Source organism: Mobula birostris, chromosome 9, assembly GCF_030028105.1.
Source record: "Mobula birostris isolate sMobBir1 chromosome 9, sMobBir1.hap1, whole genome shotgun sequence".
Taxonomy (NCBI): domain Eukaryota; kingdom Metazoa; phylum Chordata; class Chondrichthyes; order Myliobatiformes; family Myliobatidae; genus Mobula; species Mobula birostris.
In genome coordinates this window covers 146,527,350-146,550,803 of record NC_092378.1, presented here as the reverse complement: position 1 = coordinate 146,550,803, position 23,454 = coordinate 146,527,350, and the positions used below count along the sequence as shown (strand labels likewise).

At 44.8% G+C, this 23,454-nt stretch overlaps 1 protein-coding gene across 5 annotated transcripts in view; it reads right to left on the bottom strand.

Moving 5' to 3' along the window:
- Nucleotides 1–23,454, bottom strand: part of pkd1a (polycystic kidney disease 1a) — a 291,165-nt gene that overhangs the window by 88,556 nt on the left and 179,155 nt on the right. For all 5 annotated transcript variants that reach the window (XR_011887311.1, XR_011887313.1, XR_011887314.1 and 2 more), the window contains exons 27-30: nucleotides 19,268–19,463; nucleotides 7,154–7,324; nucleotides 4,287–4,430; nucleotides 59–269 (exon numbers count right to left, since the gene is read on the bottom strand). Coding sequence is in view for 1 of the 5 variants with exons in the window: in XM_072269063.1 (XP_072125164.1) it covers nucleotides 59–269; nucleotides 4,287–4,430; nucleotides 7,154–7,324; nucleotides 19,268–19,463 (722 nt within the window). In the remaining 4 variants the exon portion in view is untranslated. The remainder of the gene's footprint in view (nucleotides 1–58; nucleotides 270–4,286; nucleotides 4,431–7,153; nucleotides 7,325–19,267; nucleotides 19,464–23,454) is intronic.

The window sequence follows — 23,454 nt, the reverse complement described above, 5'->3', positions numbered from 1 at the left end:
ACCAGCAAAGAGCTCAGCCAATGAAGCAATGCTGGTTAAAATAAAGTTTGAACTGTACCTTATACTTCTGTCACTTATAACTCCATACCACACCGCAGTGGCGCAGAAGCAAAGATAAACCAGGGCGAGGCAACAGGTGACTCTCTGGACTCTGGTGAAGCAACTGCGGGGCGGCCGGTCCCAGATCGAAAGCCAGATGTGTCCCTCTGAGATCCCCCTCTGGATTTCTGCTGCGAAGATGCGGGAGAACTTCCTCAGTTTAGCTTCACCTGCGGGAGTGTGGGGAGGGGGATGGAAGTGTGGGAGGGTAGAGCGCAAATAACAATGAAGTGAGGAGTTGATCAGAGAAAAAGAGAACATCATGAAAGACATTCAAGAGCTGAATAAACACTGATTTACAGAGATTACATACAACATTACAGTGCAGTACATGTCCTTCAGCCTACGACATTGTGCTGAATTTCTAACCTACTCTAAGATCAATCTAACCACCCCCTCCTACATAGCTCTCCATTTTTCTATCATCCATGTTCCTATCTAAGGGTTTCTTAAATAACTTACCTCCAACATCACCCCCCCTCCCATACTTTCTTTAAAATTATGCTTAAAAATCTTGCCCCTGGTATTAACCATTTTGTCCTGGGAACAAGCCTTTGGCTCGCCACTCGATCAATGCCTCTCGCAAAAAGCTGGAGGAACTCAGCAAGTCAGGCAGCAGCCAAGGAGAGGGATTAACTGTCGATGTTTCGGGCCGACACCCTCCATCAGGACCTAATTTTTTGGCCTGAAACATTGACTGCCTGACCTGCTGAGTTCCTCCAACATTTTGAGCATATTACTCTGGATTTTCACCAACTGCAGAATCTCTTGTGTTTATGTTCTAAGCCTCTGATCATCTTGTACACCTCTATCACGTCTCCTTGAATCCTCCTTCACTTCGAAAGAGAAAATCCCTAGCCCACTCAAATTCATTAGCCAAAGAAGCAGAGGTGACAGGAGAGAAAAATATACGCATTGATGTCGGATTTGGAACACACTGACCGATAGGTTGATGGCTACAGATTCAACTAGTATTTTCTAAACGGACATTGGATTAGTATTGAGACAGAAAGTTCAGTGATATCAAAAGAGCTGCAGATTGGAACTAACCCGACTGCTGTGTGAAAAATGAGGTATGGACTCAGTGGCCTCCTTTCAGAACACATTTTTTTTTTGTTTCCGATGAACACATGAACAGTCCAGATGAATTGAATTGACTTTATTTCTTACATACTTCTCATACATGAGTAAAAATTTTTATGTTACATCTCCATCTGAATGTGCAATGTGCAAATGATAATAATTTGTAATAAATAGTATGTACAGTAAGATATACAACAGAACAGTAAATATAGCTTTGAAATACAATTGTGTCAGCGTGAATTAATCAGTCTGATGGCCTGGTGGAAGAAGCTGTCCCAGAGCCTGTTGGTCCTGGCTTTAATGCTGTGGTACTGTTTCCCAGATGATAGCATCTGGAACAGTTTGTGGTTGGAGTGACTCGAGTCACCAATGGTTCTACGGGCCTTTTTTTCACACCTGCCTTTGTAAATGTCCTGAATCATGGGAAGTTCACAACTACAGATGCGCTGGGCTGTCCACACCATTCTCTGCAGAGTCCTGCGACGGAGGGAGGTACAGTTCCCGTACCAGGCAGTGATGCAGCCAGTCAGGATGCTCTCAATGTGCCCCTGTAGAAAGTTCTTAGAATTTGGGAACTCATGCTGAACTTCTTCAACCGCCTGAGATGAAAGAGGTACTGTTGTGCTTTTTTCACCACACTGCCACTATGTATAGACAAAGTGATGTGTATACTGAGGAACTTAAAGCTGTTCACCCCATCAACTCCAGACCCATTGATGTCAATAGGGGAGAACCTGTCTGTTTGTCCTGTAGCCCACAACCAGTTCCTCTATTTTTGCGACATTGAGGGAGAGGTTGTTTTCTTGACACCACTGTGTCAGGGTGATAACAACTTCTCTGTAGGCTGCCTCATTATTATTTGAGATAAGGCCCACCAGCTGGTGGTGTAGTGGTATCAGCACTGGACTTCAAGGCAGGTGGACCTGAGTTCAAACCCAGCCAGGTCCCAACCTGGGCAGCAGCAGTATCTGCGCGGAAGAAAGGACTGGCAATCTACTTCTGTACCTTGCCACGAAAACCCTATGGTCCATGAGGTCACGAAGAGTCAGACTTGACTAAACAAATGAACAACAACAACAATCAATATAGTATCGTCGACAAACTAAATTAGCAGATTGGAGTTGTGGGTGGCTACAGAAGGTAAAGAAGGGGGCTTAGGACACAGCCCTGAGGGGCTCCTGTGTTGAGGGTCAGAGGGGCAGAGGTGAGGGAGCCCACTTTTACCACCTACTGGCAGAAGGGTCCCTCCTGAGATATCAACTGTCCATTTCCCTCCAAAGATGCTCCCAGACCCACGAGTTCCTCTGGCCTCTCTCATGTGTAGCAACGCCTGACAGACAGAAAACCTGCGTAATTCCTGTGTCGTTATTAGACAACTCTCATTGAGATTTGGTTTAATCATCTTTAGCATTTCCAGCAAAAGTTGCTCAGACCTCTCTGCACCCCAAGAGTTCATTGTGTTGGAACAATTCTGGGAGCTGGGCTTACAAATGTGAACCTTACAAAGATTCCACCCAATCCTAGGGCAGACATTATCAATGGCAGAGGCTTCATCTAGAATATTGAGGAGGTAGAAGACGAGAGTTATATCATTCAAAGATAAATAGACTTCTGGATATTATCATGACCAAGGCATACAAGGACAGTGTGGGAAAAAGGTAGAAGCTGAGGTAGAAGATCAAGGATCAGCTGCAATTGTAACGCAACTAGAAACAATCTCAAAGGCAAGTGGCCCTCCATGTTCTTATCCAAACTCCTCTTGAATGTTGAAATCAAACCCTCATCCACCACTTCCAATTAAACTCGTTCTACACTCGCACTACCCTCTGAGTGAAGAAATTCCCTCTCAGGTTCCCCTTAAATATTTCACCTTTCACCCTCATGGTAGTGCAGTGGTTAAGTGCGACACATTACAGCTGAAAAACAAGAGAAAATCTGCAGTTGCTGGAGATCCAAATCAACACACACAAAATGCCCGAGGAACTCAGCAGGCTTGGTGGCATTTGTGGAAAAGAGTACAGTTGATCTTTCAGGCCATGACCCTTCACCAGGAGTCCTGAAGAAGGGTCTCGGCCCAAAACATTGACTGTATAGTCTTTCCGTGTGTTGCTATTACAGATCAGGATGTCCCAGTGTTTGGAGTTCAAATCTGGCACCATCTGTAAGATGCTTGTGTGCTCTCCCTGTGAACTGAGTGGGTTTTCCCTGGGTTCTCTGGTTTGCTTCCACAGTTCAAACACATACGTTAATTGGTCACTGTGATTAGGCTACAGTTCAATAAATAGGTTGCTGGGCAGTGCAAATGTTTGTTCAGAGGGGCCTGTAATTAACCATAACTATAAATCAAAGTATTGAGTACAGGAGTGGGGAAGTTATGTTGAAATTGTACAAGATGTTGGTGAGGCCTAATTTGGAGTATTTCCAGCACTTTTGGTCACCTACCTACGGGAAAAATGTAAATAAGATTGAAAAAGTGCAGAAAAAAAATTACAAGCATGTTGCTGGGACTTGAGGACCTGAGTTATAGGAAAAGGATGACTAGGTTAGAATTTTAGTCCCTAGAACATAGAAGATTTGGGGGGAGATTTGATAGAGGTATCCAAAACTATGAGGGGTATAGTTAGTGCAAATGCAAGCAGGCTTGTTCCACTGAGGTTGAGTGAGACTGCAACTAGAGGTCATGGGTTAGGGGTGAAAGATGAAATATTTAAGGGGAACATGGAGGGAACTTCTTCACTCAGAGGGTGGTGAGAGTGTGGAACAAGCTGTCAGTGGAAGTGGTGGATGCAAGTTCGATTTCAACATTTAAGAGAAATTTGGATAGGTACGTGAATGGGAGGCAATGGAGGGCCATGGTCCGGGTGCAGGTCGATGGGACGAGGCAGCTGAATGGATCAGCATAGACTAGATGGGACAAAGGAGCTGTTTTTGTGCTGCAGTGTTCTATGACTCTATGACCTCTAGTTCTATTCAGTGGAAAAAGTCTGTTTGCGTTTACCCCACCTATACCCCTCATAGACATGTTCCATGTTTGGATGAACATCAATACCCACCAATACACCTGGGTCTCCATATGAGCCACCCATCCCAACCGACGGACTTACTTGCTGCGAGGACTTCCTTTTCCACTCGGCCTTCATTCCCATCCTTGTCGACAGCCAACCAGTCGTCCACCAGGAAGTAGTACATATTGTTGGTCTGTAGATCTTTGATGATTACATGCTGCAGGTACCATGAAGGGGTAAGGCCTGTTGAGATAAAGTCATGGACAATCAGCACACCGAGTCCTCCATTCTAGGATGAATGGGAAAGACAGCTCACATAGCTGGTGACATATCCTTTCATGACCCCACAGGCACAAGAATTGTCACAGTGCACACACAGCCCCATAAAATGCAAAGTGACAATGAACACTTAAATTGTTTTAGAAATATTGATTGAGAAATAAATATAAGACTATAAGACCATAAAACACAGGAGCAAAATTAGGCTATTTGGCCCATTGAGTCTGTTCTGCCATTGCAACATGACTGATTTATTATCCCTGTCAACCCCATTCTCCCGCCTTCTCCCCGTATCCTTTGACTCCCTTACTAATCAAGGACTTATCAACCTCCGCTTTAAATATACCCAAATGACTTGGGCTCCACAGCCATCTGTGACAATAAATTGAAATGATCCACCTACCTCAGGCTAAAGAAATTCCTCCTCACCTGTGAGTGAAAGGGACATCCTTTTACTCAGAGGCTGTGCCCTCTGGTCCTGGACTCCACACCTCCACTCTCTATAGGCCTTTCAGTATTCGATAGGTTTCAATGAGACCCCCCTCATTCTTCCAAATTCCAGCGAGTACAGGCACAAAGCTATCAAACACTCGTCATTAACCCTTTTATTCCCAGGACATATAGTATGGGGAAAGACACTGAAGCAACCCTAATTGCCCTTGGAATTGTATTAACTGGGTGCACTGCTAGGATCTTAGTTTTACATATTTTGGGAAAGACGGTACTTTTGAGAGGGAATTTCTTTAGCCAGAGGGTGGTGAATCTGTGGAATTCATTGCCACAGACGGCTTTGGAAGCCAGGTCATTGGGTATATTTAAAGCAGAGGTTGATAGGTTCTTGATTAGTAATAGAGTCAAAGGATTTGGGGAGAAGGCAGGAGAATGGGGTTGACAGGAATAATAAATCAGCCATGATGGAATGGTGGAAAAGACTTGATGTGCCAAATAGCATAATTCTGCTCCTATGTCTTATGGTCATTGACAGTGTAGAAATCCTTTGGCAAACTGAGCTGCCAGACTAGCATACTGTGCCTGTGTTGTGACTTGTATCTCCAACCTTCTGGCTGAGAGGTAAGTGCAGAAATAAGCAGCAAAGATGAAGGATCTCGATCCAAAACATTGGCTATCTATTTCCCTCTACAGATACTGTCTGACCCTCCGTGTTTCTCCAGTGTCTTTTGTGTTGCGCTTGACCTGCAATGCCTAACATAAACCTGCTTCCTTCACAGAATGTAGATCACGGAACACTGAAGCACAGTACAGGCCCTTTGGCCCAAAATGTTCTGCCAACCTTTTAACCTACTCTAGAATCAATCTTCAGAGGGCCTCTGCCCCTTCCCTCTTCAGTCCTGATGAAGGGTTCCGGCCCAAAACGTTGACTGATCTTTTCCACGGATGCTGCCAGATCTGCTGAGTTCCTCCAGCATGTTGTGAGCATTGCTAGGATCAATCTAACTCTCTCTTTCTACGTAGCCCTCCATTTTTCTGTCATCCATGTGCATATCCAAGAGTTTCGTAAATGTCTTCTAACCAACTCCCGGCAGGCTATTTCAAGCAAAAGATACCTCTGGCACCCTCCCCACCATGTTCTTTAAAATTATGTCCCATGGTACTAGCTATTTCTGCCCTGGGAAAAAGTCTCTGACTATCCATTTCATCTATACCTCTTATCATCCTGTACACCTCTTATCTTTCTTCACTCTAAAGAGAAAAGCCCTAGCTCGCTCAACCTCTCCTCAAAAGATATGTTCTCTAATCCCAACAACATCCTGGCAAACCACCTCTGCTCTTCTCTAGATCTGCAAACTTCCTCCTTTGATGCTGAGCTGTTACCTGTCTCCCTAGACTGTTCAGTGCTTTGATGTATCTCTGATATGTGTGCCAGTCTGTGTTCTGTTGTGTATATAGACACATCATCGGGCCAGACTTGAGAACGGTTGGCTACACAGGTTGATAGGACCATTAAGAAGCATTTGGCATGTTTGCTTTTATTAGTTGAAGCACTGAGTTCAAAAATCCGGAAGCTATCTTGCAGATTTATAAAACTCTACCGCATCTGGAGTCCAGGCTGCCCCATTATAGGAAGGATGTTGCCTGGATTAGAGAGCATGGGCTATAATGAGAAGACGGTCAAACTTGAGTTGTTTTCTCTGGAGTGGTGGAGTTTGAGGGGAGATCTGATAAGAGCTTTATAAGATTATGAGAGGCATAGATGGAGTAGATAGACAGTATCTTTTTCCGAGGATTGAAATGTCAAATACCAGAGGGCACGCATTTAAGGTGAGGGGGGTAATTTTAAAGGAGTTGTGGGGGGCAAGTTTCTTAACACAGAGAGTGGTGATTGTCTGGAATGCTCTGCCTGGGGGTTATGGTAGAGACAGATACATTAGGGTCTTTTAAGAGACCGTAAGACATACAAACAGATTTAGGCCATTTGGCACATCGAGTCTGCTCCAGCATTCAATCATGGCTGATCCTTTTTTGTCCTAAAGGGATGTTTAGATAGGCACACGAAAGTGAGAAAAATGGAAGGATATAGCATACATTACGTAGGCAGAAGAGATTAGTTAGCCATTTGATTACTAATTTAATTGGCTCAGTACAACATTGTGGGCCGGACAGCCTGATCCTGTGCTGTATTGTTCTATGTTCTAACACTTTTATGGAGATGAGATGTGTTTCATTACCTTTGTTGTCGTGCCAGACACGAATCTTCCAGATGTTGCCAAGGCTGTTGTCGGTCGCAATCTGGAAAATGTCCACACTGTTCCTGTGGAAAGCAGCCTTATTGTCCAGGTGCCGATGACCACTCTTGTCCTCTCTTCCATACAGGCTGATTCCCACGTGCGAGGAGGTCCCTGTATGTTCGAAGAAGTTCATTAGGTTCAAAGAAAATTTATTATCAAAGTGAATATATGTCACCCAATGCTACCCGTAAGTTTCACTTTCTTGTGAGCATTCACAGTGGAACAAAGTACAATAGAATCAATGAAAAACTACACACAAAGACTGACAAATAGTGCAAATACAAAAAGAAACAAGTAATAATAGTTAATATTGATTAATTAATTTTGAAAAACGGAGAACATGAGTCATACGGTCCCTGAAAGTGAGTCCAAAGATTGTGTTCATTGTCATGATGAGTGAAGATGTCCACGCTGGTTCAGAAGCCTTCTGGTTGAAGGATATTAACTGTTCCTGAACCTTGTGGCGTGGGACCAAAGGCTTCTGTACCCTCTTCCTGATGGTAACAGCGAGAAGACAACATGGCCTGGATGGTGGGAATGCTTGATGATGGATGTTGCTTTCTAGTGACAGCGCTCTTTGCAGATGTGCTCAATGGTGGGCCGGGGTTTTCCTGTCGTGAACCCGGCTGTGTGCACCACTTCCTTTCCACTTTTGGGCACTGGCGTTTCCATACCAGACCGTGATGCAACCAGTCAGCATACTCGTCACCATGCAGCTATTGATGTTATTCTGCCCTCGCTCAAAGGTTTTCCTGTTTTATTGAGCTAGACAGATACATAACTCCAGTCCCAGCATAGCTGTACTTGAAGGTGGTTGTATTATTCACCAACACGTTACAGTACGCAAGGAGCCAGTGTAAAAAGACAGTACTTCTCAGCATTCGAATGAAAGGCTCATTCAAGTATTGATTGAAATTCCTTCAACTTCTAACAAGTGCTTCTAATATTGAGTTGAAATGATCAACTGATACAAAATGGCCGACCTGATGATGAAAGCTAATTGCTTAGCAACGTGATAATGAGCAATCAACAACAGCTGTAAGTGCATAAAAGCAGACAGACATGGTCAAGAGATTGAGTTGCTGTTCAGACCAAACATCAGAATGGGGAAGAAATGCTTAGGGAACATTTGCATGGAGTTCTGCATAGGTATGTTCCATTGCGGCAGGAAAAGGATGGTAGGGTTAGAACCATGGTATACAGAGGATATAGAAAATCTAGTTAAGAAGAAAAGAAAAGCTTACGAAAGATTCAAGAAACTAGGTACTGTTCGAGCTCTAGAAAATTACAAGGCTGCTAGGAAGGTGCTTAAGAATAGAATTAGGAGAGCCAGAAGGGGCCATGAGAAGGCCTTGGTGAGCAAGATTAAGGGAAACCCCCAAGGCATTCTACAAGTAGGTGAACAGCAAGAGGATGAGCTGTGTGAGATTAAGACCAATCAGGTGCGGCAGTGGAAACGTGTGTATGGAGTTGGAGGAGGTGGCAGAGGTACTTCCCTTCAGTATTCACCAGGGAAAAAGACCTTGGCCATTCATGGGGATGACTTACAGTGGACTGAAATGCTTGAGCATATAGATATGAAGAAAGAGGATGTGCTGGAGCTTTTGAAAAACATTGTCTAAAGTCACTGGGACCGGATGAGATATAACCCAGGCCACTGTGAGAAGCGAAGGAGGAGATTGCTGAGCCTCTTGTGATGATCTGTTTAGTCATCAATAGGGACGGGAGAAGTATCAGGGGATTGGAGAGTGCAAATGTTGTTTCCTTGCTCAAGAAAGAGGATAGAGGTAACCCAGGAAATTATAGACCAGTGAGTCTGACTTCAGTCGTGGCCAAGTTGTTGGAGAAGATCCTGAGAGGCAGGATTTATGAGCATTTGGAGAGACATAATCCGATTAAGGATAGTCAGCATGGCTTTGTCAAGGGCAGCTCGTGCCTTACGAGCCTGATTGAATTCTTTGAGGATGTAACAAAACACATTGATAAAGGTAGAGAAGTGGATGTAGTGTATTTGGATTTCAGTGAGGCATTTGATAAGGATCCCCATGCAAGGCTCCTTCAGAAAGTAAGGAGGCATGGGATCCAAGGAGACCTTGCTTTGTGGATCCAGAATTGGCTTGCCCACAGAACGCAAAGGGTGGTTGTAGATGATTCTACATGGAGGTTGGTGACCAGTGGTGTTCCTCAGGGATCTGTTCTGGGACCCCTCCTCTCGTGATTTTTATAAATGACCTGGATGAGGAAATAGAAGGGTGGGTTAGTAAGTGTGCTGATGACACAAAGGTTGGGGGTGTTGTGGATAGTCTGGAGGACATCAAGAGGATGTGAAGTGGTTCATTTTGGTAGTTCAAATTTGAAGATAGAATATAATATTAATGACAAGACACTTGGTAGTGTGGAGGATCTGAGAGATCTTAGGGCCTGTGTCCATAAGACACTCAAAGCTGCTGCACAGGTTGACAGTGTTGTTAAGGCGGCGTATGGTGTGTTGTCATTCATCAACCGTGGGATTGAGTTCAAGAGCCGTGAGGTACAGTTACAGCTATATAAGACCTTGGTCAGACCCCATTTGGAGTATTGTGCTCCGTTCTGGTCACCTCACTACAGGAAGGATGTGGATACTATGGAGAGTGTGCAGAGGAGATTTACAAGGATGTTGCCTGGGTTGGAGGGCATACCTGATGAGAATAGGTTGAGTGAACTTGGCCTTTTCTCCTTGAAGTGACAGGGGATGAGAGGTGACCTAATAGAGGTGTATAAGATGATGAGCAGCACTGGTTGTGTGAATAGCCAGAGGCTTTTTCCCAGGGCTGAAACAGTTAACTTGAGGGGGCATAGTTTTAAGGTGCTTGGAAATAGGTACTGATGTCAGAGCTAAGTGTCACACAGAGAGTGCTGGGTGCGTGGAATGCACTGCCAGCAACAGTGGTGGAAGTGGATACAATAGAGTCTTTAAAGAGGCTCTTCGATAGGTACATGGAACTTAGAAAAATAGAGGGCTACGCAGTAGGGAAATTCTAGGCAGTTTCTAAGTTATATGGTCAGCACAACATTGTGGGCTGAAGGGCCTGTAATGTGCTGTAGATTTCTAAATGTGATTTTGACTGTGGTGTGATTGTTGGTGCCAGATGGAGTGGTTTGGGTATCTCAGAAACTGATCTCCTGGGATTTTCATGCACAGCATCTCTAGAGTTTACAGAGAATGGCGGGAAAACGAAAAAAACATTTAATAAGCAGCAGTTCTGTGGGTGAAAATGCCTTGTTAATGAGAGAGGTCAGAGGAGAATGGCCAGACTGGTTCAAGCTGACAGGAAGACGACAGTATCTCAAATAACCACGTGTTACAACAGTGGTGAACACACAACATGTAGAACGTTGAAGTGGGCTACAGCAGAAGATCACACCACGTCCCACTCCTGTACCTAATAAAGTGGCCACAGAGAGTAGATTCAAATACTATTGTGGAAATATATCTGTAACCCTGAAGTCTATATGAATTTATAACTTTTGTAAAATGTAATTGAATTGACTTTAAATCTTACAACCTTCACATACATGAGGAGTAAAAATCTTTACGTTATGTCTCCGTCTAAATGTGCAATATGTGATTATAGATTATATGTAGAGCAGTGGTCATTGCGTCGTTTGTCAATCAGTTGTGTTGATAGGCGAATTGTAGGAGGTTCAGTTTGGGTGGTAGCAAGCTTAACCAGCCTCTCAAAGCATTTGCTTATTGAGGTGAGTGTGACAGGACGCCAGTCGTTCAGGCATGTTACTTTGGTCTTTTTTGGTACAGGGATAATGGCGGATAATATGAAGTAGGAGGGCACTCTACACGGGGAAAGGGAAGAGATTAAAAATGTCTGTAAACACACCTGCCATTTGTGCTGCGCACATCCTGAGTACTCGCCCTGGGATGCCGTCTGTTCCCACAGCCTTGCGACTGTCCACTCATTGGAAACATCTGCGTATCTCAGCCCCAGAGATGATCGGGTTGCAGGTTGTGGCGGTGGCTTTCCTCGGAGGCTCAGAGTTAGCGACATCGAACCTAGTATAAAAGCCATTGAGCTCATCCAGGAGAGAGGCCACAATGTTGGCGGCACCACTGCATTTGGCTCTGAAGTCTGCGATGGTATGAAACCCTCGCCACAAGTCACGTGTACTATTCGTTGTGCACAATTCTGATTTGATGGAGACAGCCGTGAATGCACGGAGGAACATCTGGAGTAACATCTGAAATGCCCGGTTCGCTGCCGCTGCTACTGTGCAATCGAGAATCTCCGGAGGGGAGGCCCCAAAATCCTCGGCTTTGCCTGCTGCTGGTGACCAGGGTTGGGGTTGAAGCGTTCGGCAGAGATGGTGCTCGGTACTCGGTGTCGGAGGGCTGATCGGAGCTCGAAGTTTTCGGACGACTCAGAGTCGGACTGTGGTCGGGTGTGGCAGGGAGAGTTTTCTTCCTTCTCCTGTCTGCGTGAGATGTGGGACTTTCGAGAGACTTTGAACTTTTTTACCGTGCTCACGGCCTGTTCTTCATCAAGTTATGGTATTGTTGCACTGTTGTAACTATATGTTATAGTTATGTGGTTTTGTTAGTTTTTCAGTCTTGGTTTGTCCTGTGTTTCTGTGATAGCACACCGGAGGAACATTGTATCATTTCTTAATGCATGCATTACTAAATGACAATAAAAGAGGACTGCGTGTCCTCATAATCTAATCTAATCTTGACTCAATCTTGTCCCTGTATTGTTGCTTCACAGCCTTGATAGCTTTGCGCAGATCATGGCTGCTTTTCTTGAGCTCCTGATTGCCGGCAATGTAAGCTCAATGTCGCGCCATAAGTGCTGCTTGCACAGAACTATTGATCCAGGGTTTCTGGTTCAGGGCGACCCTGACCGACTTCTGAGGGACAACATCGTCGATGCACTTCCAGATGAAGCTGGTGACCCCATCAGTGAACTTGGAGACATCCTCATCATGGAAGACATTCCAGTCGACGTCATCAAAGCAGTCCTGCAGCATAGAGGCCAATTGGTTGGACCAACAGTGGACGGCTTTAACTATGGCCGCCTCTTGTTTCAGCTTCTGCCCGTACGTTGGCAAAAGCAGGATCAAAGAGTGATCTGATTTTCCAAACGCTGGGCGAAGAGAGCTTTGTAAGCATTACAGAAGAGAGTGTAGCAGTGGCCAAGTGTGTTATCTCCAGGAGTGCTCACCTGGATGTGCTGACAAACCTTCAGAGAGACTTTCGTCAGCAACGCTCAATTAAAGCACACCCTGTCACAAATTCATTGAAGACCCCAATCCTTGAAGTCAATGGAACTGAGCATCAGAAGGGTAAACTGCATGTTGGGGGGGCATTATGGAGTCAGTGCTCGTACTCGTTCAGTGCTAATGGAAGGATAAGGAAAATGTGGTGCAAAAGACATTAGGTATCATTAGCTCAATGATTGCTTCTCCATTGCGAGGTGATGGAATGATGATAATAGGAGGCATGGAAATTCAAACAATTTTTTTTTGCTGTATCTCAGTATATGTTACAATAATAAACAAATTACCGATTTTTAATTTGGACAGCACAACACAAGAGGGCTGAAAGGCCTGTTCCTGTGCTGTACTATTCTATGTTCTAAGGTCCAAAGACAAATTTCTATGAATGTCAACAAGCATATGGTGTGATTGTGATTAAGTCGTGGTCAACTGGTTAACACAGAGCGAGAAACAAATTATTGGCAGAAGGCAACGGGTTGAGCAGCATCATTGAACCTTGGGTGAGATGTGGGGGGAAGGAATTCTTGATATTTTGGGTCGAGACCCTACATCAGGACTGCTTTTTGCTCTAGATTCCAGCATCTGCCGTCTTGTGTGTCTCTGATTAATGTAGAGAACTGGATTACTGATCCTGCTGTGGTTCAAAAGCAACATTAATAGTTATGTAAGACCTTGGCATGACATGAACATTGATTTCTCTAACTTCTGGTAATTACTCCTCTTCCCTCTTCTCTCCTTTCCATTCCAGATTCTGGTTATCTTCTAACCTTTTCTCTTTTCCTCTCCTGCCCATCACTACCCTCTGGTCCCCATCCTCCTCCCCTTTCTTCCATGGTCATCTGTCCTCTTCTATGAGATTCCTTCTTCAGCCCTTCATCTCTTCCACTTATCAACCCCCAGCTTCTTACTTCATCCCCCTCTCCTACCCGCCCACCTTCCCCCTCCACCTGGTCTTACCAGTCACCTGCCAGACTTGTGCTCTTTCTTGCCCCTCCCACCTTCTTATTTGCCGCCTTCTCCCCTCCTTCTCAATATTGATGAAGGGTCTCAGCTCAAAACGTTGGCTATTTATTCTGCCCTGGACAGAATTCACCGTCTGTTATGGAAGCACCGATGTACAAGATTGGAACAAGCTGCAAAGTTGGTAAATGCAGCCAACTCCGTAATGGGCACAAGTCTCCGCACCATTGAGGACATATTCAAAAAGTGATGCCTCGAGAAAGTGACATCCACCATTAAGGAGCCTCACCATCCAGGACATGACCTCTTCTCATTACACCATACGGAAAGAGGTATGGCTAGGAGGACGGGCGCCAGGGGGAGGTGATAGGCAGTTGAGGAGAAGCGAAGAGGTGAGAGGGGAGCCAGAGGGAGGAATCGAAGAAGAGGGAAGGAGGTGGTGAAAATTACAACAGGTTAGAGAAATCAATTTTCATGTCATCAGCTTGGAGGCTACCCAGACGGGATATGAAGAATTGCTCCTCTAGTCTGAGAGTAGCCTCAGTGTGTCAGTGGAGGAGGGCAAGGACTGACACGTCAGAATGGGAATACAATTCACATACTAGAGGAAGGGCCAGCATAACCAGGCATGCATAAGATCTCAGTTCAAATTTCTTCTTTTTTTGCGTGTGCCTGCGTGCATGTGCATCTGTGCGTGTGCGTCTGCATGTCCGTGCGTGCGTCCGTGTTGATGTCTTTTTCATGGCTTTTTACAAGGCGTGGAGCGAGAGAGAGAGACTGTTGCACGCCACTCCTCACACAGACATTTCACAGTATTTTCTCTTTATTTTATGAGGTCAAGTTGCAATCTCGACACTCAACCCGGCACGGATGGAAAGCGTACTCGGGAGCGGACCCGACTGGTTTCGAACCCAGGAACCTCCGCTCCTGGGTCTGGCACCGATGTCATTGTTCCACTAGCCGGCCCTCAGATCAAATTTGAAGTTCAAGTTCAAAGTAAATTTATTATCAAATACGTATATGTCACCACAAACTACCCTAAGATTAATTTTCTTGCGTGCATTCGTGGTAGATATAAAGAAACCCTATAGAATCAATGAAAACCCACACACAAACAAAGGTGGACAAACAACCATAAACACGAGGAAATTTGCAGATGCTGGAAATCCAAAGCAACACGTACAAAATGCTGGAGGAACTCGGCAGGTCGGGCGTCATTAATGGCAGTGAATAAGCAGCTGATAGCTTAAGCCAAGACCCTTCTACAAGACAGGAACAAAGGTGGGAAGACTGCAGAATAAAAGGGTGGGTGGGGGCGAGGGGGGAGAGGCTTGCTGGAAGGTGATGGGCGAAGCCAGTGGGGTGGGAAAGGTAAAGGGCTGGAGAAGCAGAAATCTGAGAGAGGAGAGGAGAGTGGAACATAGGAGAAATTGATGAAGGATGGAACCCAGGGGGAAGTGACAGGCAGGTGAGAAGAGACAAAATGCCAGACTGGGGAATAGAAGAAGAGAGGGAAGGAATCTTTTTTTATCGGAAGGAGAAGTCAATATTCATGCCAACAGCCAATGTGGAAAAGACGACAAACTGTGTAAAAACAATAAAATACTAATAATAATGAATAAATAAACAATAAACAATGCTGAGAACTTGAGTTGTAGAGTCCTTGAAGATGAGTCCCTAGGTTGTGGATTAATTTCCTGTTGTAACCAGAGGCTGGTTACAGTGAACTTCTCACATTTTTCTTATCTAAACACAATTATTAATTTCAATACGCTCTCGGTCCACCTCACTGTGATTTTTACTAGCGGTTCCAAATGCCGCAACCTCACCAGCAGTAGCCTGCTAGAATGTCGAGACCCTTCATAAAGAAGAGTAACTGATGCAAAAAGTGCCACATCCTCCCTGGCAGGGCTACAAGTCGGCTGAAGTTATGGTGCAGCACGGATTCCGCTCACAATAAACAGCGCAGTGTTACTGCAGAATGACCCTGTTAAATATCTCCATGCCAACGATAACAGCTCGGGACTTTTAAGTGGGAAGTTAATGAGGTTTAGTGTAAACAAGGAGCATGCTCAGCTTTACCACAGACACGGGGGTGGGGTAGGATACTCTCAGTCTCTTTCAGGAGCGTGCTGCTATTTTGACAACATTTCACGGTCTGGTCCAACCACGTTGTGTCACCAGCCCTGCGCCCTTGCAGTAGAGTGTTGAACTCTACTTTTGGGTTCTTGAGCACTGGTAGTTAATAATTGTTATCCTGACTAGAGCCGTTAAGCATTTGTGCTTTTGGTTTAATCCTGTCGTTAATTGTGACTGGCACGGGTTTTCCATATTCTATGATTATTTAAAGAGGACTCTCGCTTGGTGCCTTAGCGGATCATTCTGTCACGGTGTGCGCCCGCAGGACTGGACCCAAGTGTGGAGAAACAGCAGGCTTTCTCTGTTACAGGGGTCGACCCAGGAGCAGTGGATAACAGGCTCACGACTTGACCTGAAGGTGGCAGATTTCCCGTGAAGGGATGGAAACAAGAGGTTACACATAGGAATACCAACAGAGGCTCAGGGGAGCAATGGAGCAATGCCACGGGACAATTATTTCTCTCCAGCACACCGAAACAGAGAAAGCCTGCCATTCGTTCGCACTTGGGTCTAGTCCTGTGAGTGTACACTGTGGTATGCTGACACCACAGCCAAGAAAGCTTACCCGTGCATCTACTTCCTCAGGAGGCTAAGGAATTTAGGCATTTCCTCTTTGATCCTCACCAGCTTTTATTGGTGCACCACAGAAAACATCCTATCTGGATACGTCATGATTGCAAAAATCTGCAGGGCATTGTGCACATCACAGAAATCAGCCTCCCCTGCATGGACTCTGTCTATACTTGTTGCTGCCTCAGTAAAACAGCCAGCATAATCAAAGACCCCACTCACCCTAGACCTGTTCACTTCTCTTCTTCTCCCACCCATCAGAGAAAAGATACAAAAGTGAAGTTCAAGTTCATGAAATCTGGCTGGATCTGTCCTCTTCTGCCACAATGAGGCAACTCTCAGGGTGAAGGGACAACATTTTACATTTGGTCTAGGTAGCCTCCAACCTGCTGGCATGAATATTAAGTTCTCCTTCTGGTAACTTTTTTCCACTTTCCCTTCCTTCTTCTTCTATTCCCCACTCTGACACCTGACCTCTTCTCCTCAACTGCATATCAGCTCCCCTGGTAGCCCTCCTCCTTCCCTTTCTCCTATGGTCCACTCTCCTCTCCTATCAGATCCCATCTTCTCCAGCCCTTTACCTTTCATTCACCTGGCTCACCTATCACCTTCCAGATATCCTCCTCCCTTTCCCCCACCTTTTTATTCTGGCATCTCCTGCCTTTTCAGTCCTGACGAAGGGTTTCAGCCTGAAATGTCAACTGTTTATTCATTTCCATAGACGCTACCTGAGCTGCACTTTGCATGCATTGCTCTAGAACTCTAGCATCTGCAGAACCTCTTATGTTTATGAAATCTGGCTTGGCCTGTATGTAACTCCAGACACACCAATAATGTTGGCTCTTTGCTGCTGAACTGCACAGTTCAAGGGTCAATAATGGATGAGGGACTAATATTGACCTAGTCTAGTGTACCCCCATGGCAAGAATGATTAATAATATAAAGCGTGTTCCCATTGGAGCCAAATATCTTGAACTTTGGGTTGTGTTGTACAGGAAAGATACTGAGGTCTAATATCTACAGTGCGGATGTGGATTGTGTTAATGTAGTAATCTGCAGCGGCGACACCCACGTTTCAGGAACTTTGTTAATTCCATTCTCGCGGCACCCATTGTGATAACAAAAAAAAGTGGATTCACTGTTAACTAAATTAGACTTGTGGATAATCATTTTGTTAGACCATAAGACAGGGGAGCAGAATTAGGCTATTTGACCCCTCAAGTCTGCTCCATCATTCGATCATGGCTGGTTTATTTTCCCTCTTAACCTCATTCTCCTGTCTTCTTCCCATAACCCTTGATGCCGCTGCTAAATAAGCACCTATCAATCTCTGCTTTAAATATACCCAACGACTTGGCCTCCACAGCAGTCTGTGGCAATGAATTCCACAAATTCACCACCCTCCGGCTAAAGATATTCCTTCTTATCTCTGTTCTAAAGGGACATGCTTGTATTCTGATTTGGTGCCCTCTGGTGCTAGACTCCCCCACTACTGGAAACATTCTCTGCACATACGCTCTATCTAGTGCTTTCAATATTCAATAGGTTTCAATGAGAAACCCCCTGATTCTTGTAAAGTCCAGTGAGTCCAGCGCCTTCAAATGCTCCTCATACTTTAACCCCTTCATTCCTGGGATAATTCTCAGAAACCTCCTCTGAACCCTCCCTAGTGCCAGCACATCTTAGATATGAGGCCCAAAACTGCTCACAATACTCCATATCTATAATCTTGATATCACCTGTAATTACTTAATTTAGTCTTTTTGCAAACACCCTGTGTTAGCAAAATCTAGTTTTACTGTCTTTGTGTAACCTCTTCAGTTGAGAACGTTAAAGCTGTTCAAAATTCCATCATCAGGACACCTGTCTTCCAGGCCATGCTCTCTTCTCACTACTAACCATCAGGTAGCAGGTTCAGGAGCCTTAGGCCCCACCCCACCAGGTTCAGGAACCGTTATTAAACCACCAGCCATCAGGCTGCTGAACCAGTGTGGATAACTTCACTCGCCTCAGCACTGAATGGACTCCACAACCTATACAACACACACACAGCGCTGAAGGGACTCAGCAGGCCAGGCAGCATCTATAGAAAAGAGTGAACAGTCAGCATTTCGTGCCGAGACCCTTCATCAGGATTTCCTTTATCTGCAGATTTTTTCCTGTTTCTGATTCCACAACCTATACACTCACTCACAAGGACACTACTGCTCATGTCTTCAATATTATTTATTTACTTATCTGTTATTTGCACTATTTGCCTTCTTGTGTACATTGGATGTTTGCCAGCCTTACTTCCAAAATAAAGAAATACAATAGAATTTATAAAAATCATATTCTTAATCAAATAAAGAATTTTAATTCCATAAATTTTATTGTCTTTCATTATATTCCTGTAAATATCTGAAAGCAAAAGAATCTCAAGGTACCATATGATGACAGAAATACAGTTTGATCATTTATTCCTGTGATTTTCACTTTGACTTTGAAATTCATGCTCCAGTAGATCAGCTTTGACTGGTCTCCTGGTGCTCACTAGTTTCAATATATAGCCTGTTATTTTTCAACCCCAATCTGTGTGGCCTTTCTGTTGGCACCTACAGCTTCACTTGCTCGCTGTGTACTCTGTCATATGGCGTAGGCGATCATGGTCTTTCCATGACCACGATGACCATGATTGTTCTTGGCAAATGTTTCTACAGATGTGGTTTTCCATCTTCTGGGCAGTGTCTTTACAAGATGGGTGACCCCAGCCATTATCAATACTCCTCAGAGATTGTCTGCCTGGTGTCAGTGGTCACATAACCAGGACTTGTGATACACACCAGCTGCTCATACGACCATCCACCACCTGATCCTGTGGCCTCACGTGACCCTGATCAGGGGTGGGGTGGCTAAGCAGGTGTGACACCTTGACACCTTGTCCAAGGGTGACCTGCAGGCTTGTGGAAGGAAGGAGCACCTTACACCTCCTTTGGTAAAGATGTATCTCCACCTTGCCACCCTTCTTATAGCTTGGATTAATGATTTAGGATTTTTCTCAAAGTATAGGGATGACAAGTATAGGGTTCAGGTAATCAAGACAGAAGGGGTGACAGAGTGAGCTGTAGAACTGCTCACCTGAGCCACGGCCCCAGCCGGTTTTCACCAGGATCTCGTACTTGTAGAACCCATCCTTTCCACAGAGTGGGATGACTCCTACTCGGCCGATGTCGATCCGATCCAGCTTCCGGACGATGACGGCTGAGACGGCGTAGATGGCAAAGCAGATGCCGCAAGTGATGAGGACGATGTAGTTCTTCATGAGCGAGGATGGCTGGTTGGAAAAATAGGAGTGAGGGAAGAAAGGGAGTGAGAGAGAGAGAGTAGTGGAGGAGAGGGGAAGAGAGCAAACAGGTGAGAGAGAGGGACAGGGATAGGGAAGAGAAAGAGTGTGAAAAAGATAGGGTAGTAAGAGGGGGGAAGAGAGTGAGGTAGGGTAGATGGGTAAAGAGAGGGAGCAAGAGCGAGAAAGACAGAGAGTGAGAGGGGTGGGGTAGGGAAGGAGAGGGGAAGTGAGTCCACAGGTAAGGGGTGGGGAGACAGATAGGAGGAGGAGGAGGAGCAAGAGAATGGGGAGAGAAAGAGTGTGAAAGGGGACAGTGAGGCAGAGGGGGAGAAAGGGAGAGAGGGGCAGAAGGAAAGAGACGGGAGGAGATGAGTACAGTGAAGAAGGGAGAGATGGGAAAAGAAAGATAGAAAGGGAGGAGAAGGAAGCAATGGAGAGAGAGAGGGATGGAGAGAAGGAAGGAGGAAGGAGGGGAAAGGGGAGAGAAAGAGAGTGAAAGTGAAAGATAGAGGTAAGGAAGGAGAAGGAAAGTGAGGAAGAGAAAGAGATAGTGAAAAAGTGGAGGTTAGGGAGAGAGAGAGAGAGAAAGAAAGAGAAAGGGAGGGGCGGATATATATATATATATATATATATATATATATATATAGAGAGAGAGAGAGAGAGAGAGAGAGAGAGAGAGAGAGAGAGAGAGAGAGAGAGAGAGAGAGAGAGAGAGAAAGAAAGAAAAGGAGAAAGAGAGAGAGCCCATGCAAGTGGGAGGGAAGAGAAGGAGTGAGAGGAACCAAAAGAGGGTGGGGGGGGGTAAGGAAAAAACACCATTAACAACCACATCATTTTATGAAACCATGCAGGCGACACAAAGGCTGAGAATTGAGGCTTTTTGGAACCTTGTTTGCCAGAGATGAAGCAAAACAATGAATTGGGGTTAGTTTGACTTTGGCAGATAATACGAAATCTGGAGCCTGTGAGACATCTCTCCTGGGTGAAGGACAAAACTATTAGTCTTCAGTACCACCTTGCTAAACCCATATTAGAGTGGTATCCGCTCATTGCTTTGATACACATGTGACAAATAAAGCTCATCTTTGAATCTCCTTTTTTTATTTTTGTTCCCCACTTCTAAAATTCTGTTCTATTGCCCTCACTGTTACTGAATTTTGGAACTAGAGCAACAACATATAATGCCTGCTTAGCAAATGTCACCAGTGAGAAATTTCTATTCCATTGAATGAACTATAGAAGGAAAAGGCATAGTAGGAATCCCATGGAGTTACCCTATGCATCCCACTTCTCTGCTCTTTCACACTAGCCACGTAAAGGTTGTACTGCAGCAATTATTTACCAAGTTCTCATATAGCCATAGAGAGATACTGTACAGAATCAGGCCTGTGCTGAACATTGAATCAAAGTTCAAAGTAAGTTCATTTTCAAAGTACATTATTGCCATCATGTACAACCCTGAGATTCATTTCCTTGCGGGCATACTAAATAACTGCAATAACCATAATAGAATCAATGAAACATCGCACCAACAGGGGTGAACAACTGGTGTACAAAAGCCAACAAACTGTAAAAAACACAAAATGAAAGAAAAAAAAGAAATAATAATAATAATAATGCTAAAGATAAATAAACAAGCAACAGATATCAAGAAATGAGACGCAGAGTCCTTGAAAGTGAGTCCATAGGTTGTGGAGACAGTTCAGCGGTGGGGCAAGTGAAGTTGAGTGAAGTTATCCCCTTTGGTTCAAGAGCCTGATGGTTGAGGGGTGATAACTGTTCCTGAACCTGGTGGTATGAGTCCTCAGGCCACAATATCTTCTTCTTAATGACAGAAGTGAGAAGGATTCCTGATGATGGAGGCTGCTTTCCTGCGACAACGCTCCATGTAGATGTGCTCAATGGTGGGGAGGACTTTATCCGTGATGGACTGAGCTCTACAGATTAGATTATTAGATTACGAGGACAGGCAGTCCTCTTTTATTGTCATTTAGTAATGCATGCATTAAGAAATGATACAATATTCTTCCGGTGTGATCTCACAAAACACAGGACAGACCAAGACTGAAAAAACTAACAAAAACCACATAATTATAACATATAGTTACAACAGTGCAACAACACCATAACTTAATGAAGAACAGGCCATGGTCACAGTAAAAAAGTTCGAAGTCTCTCGAAAGTCCCACATCTCACATAGACGGGAGAAGGAAGAAAAACTCGCCCTGCCATGCCTGACCACAGTCTAACTCTGAGTTGTTCGAAAACTTCGAGCTCCGATCAGCCCCCCAACACCGAGTACCATCTCTGCCGAACACTTCGACCCCAGCCTCAGTCACCAGCGGCAGGCAAAGCCGAGGATTTTGGCGCCTTCCCTCTGGAGATTCTCGATTGCACAGTAGCAGCGGCAGCCAACCGGGCATTTCAGAAATTTCTCCAGATGTTCCTCTGTGCTTCTCACGTCTGTCTCCATCAAATCAGAATTATGCACAGCGTCCTACTTACAAATACAATATCATTTCACCGGAGAGCTGCGCGCGCTGCGTCGCACCGCCATCTTCTCCTCCCGCCTCCCGCGGAAATAACTATAGGATCTTCCATTCAAGGGTATTGGTGTTTCCATACTAGGCTGTGATGCAACCGGTCAATGTACTCTCCGCCACACATATATGGAAGTTAGTCAAAGTTATAGATATCATGTAGAATCTTTGCAAACTCCTGAGAAAGGAGAGCTGCTGCTGTGCTTTCTTGATAATGGTGCTTGCATTCTGGGCCCAGGACATGTCCTCTGAAGTTATTATACCAAGGAATTTAAGGTTGCTGACCATCTCCATCATTGATCCCCTGATGATTACTAGCTCATGGACCCCTGGTTTTCTCCTCCTAGAGTCAATAGTCAACTCATTGGTCTTGCTGACATTGATTAAGAGGTTGTTACTGTGGCAGCACTCAGCAGAGCAGGATGAAACACACAGTCTTGTGGTGTACCTCTGCAGATGGAGATTGTGCAGGAGATGTTGCCAAATTGAACTGACTGGGGTCTGCAAGTGAGAAAATTGAGGACCCAATTGCACAAAGAGGTACTGAGGCCAAGGTCTTGAAACTTATTGATCAGTTTTGAGGGGACAATAGTATTGAATGCAGAGCTGTAGTTGATTAAGAGCATCCTGATGAATACATCTTCACTGTCCAGATGTTCCAGGGTTAAGTGAAAAGCCAATGAAATGGTCCCTGCTGTTGACCTGTTGTGATGGTAGGCAAATTGGAGTGGATACAAGTTGCTTCTCAGGCAGGTGTTGGTACATTTCATCATCCATCTCTCAAAATAGTTCACTGCTGTGGATGGAAGAGCTACTGGACGTTAGTCTTTGAGACAGGTTACCACGTTCTTCTGAGGCTCTGGTATAATTGAAGCCCGCTTGAAGCAGGTGAGTACCTCAGACCACTGAAGTGAAAGGATAAAGGTTTCATTGAACATTCCAGCCAGTTAATCAGCACAGGTCTTTTAATACTCGGCCATCTACCCCACCCATCTCAGCCAGATGCTTTCCGTGGGTTCACCCTCCAGAAGACTGCTTTCACGTTGGAATTAGAAACTGAAATTTCAGGATCGTCGGGGGCTGTGGGAGTTTGTGATGGTTCCTCCATGTTTTGATGGTCAAAGGAAGCATAGAAGGCATTGAGCTCATCTGGAAGTAAAGTCCTGTGGTTACCTATATCACTTGATTTCACTTTGTAAGAGTGATAGTATGCACAGCTGTTAAGCATCATTTGTTGATTCAAGTTCAGTCCAGAATTGCCACTTCGTCCATGAGATGGCTTTCTGGAGATTGTGCCCGGACCTCTTGAATACATAACTTTATACTGATCCCACCCAAATCTGTTTTATTCATTCCTATACCTCCACTCTGTCAGATTCTAGGGACAATATAAGTGGCCACTTTATCTGAAATCTTTGGGATGTGTAAGGAAACCAGAG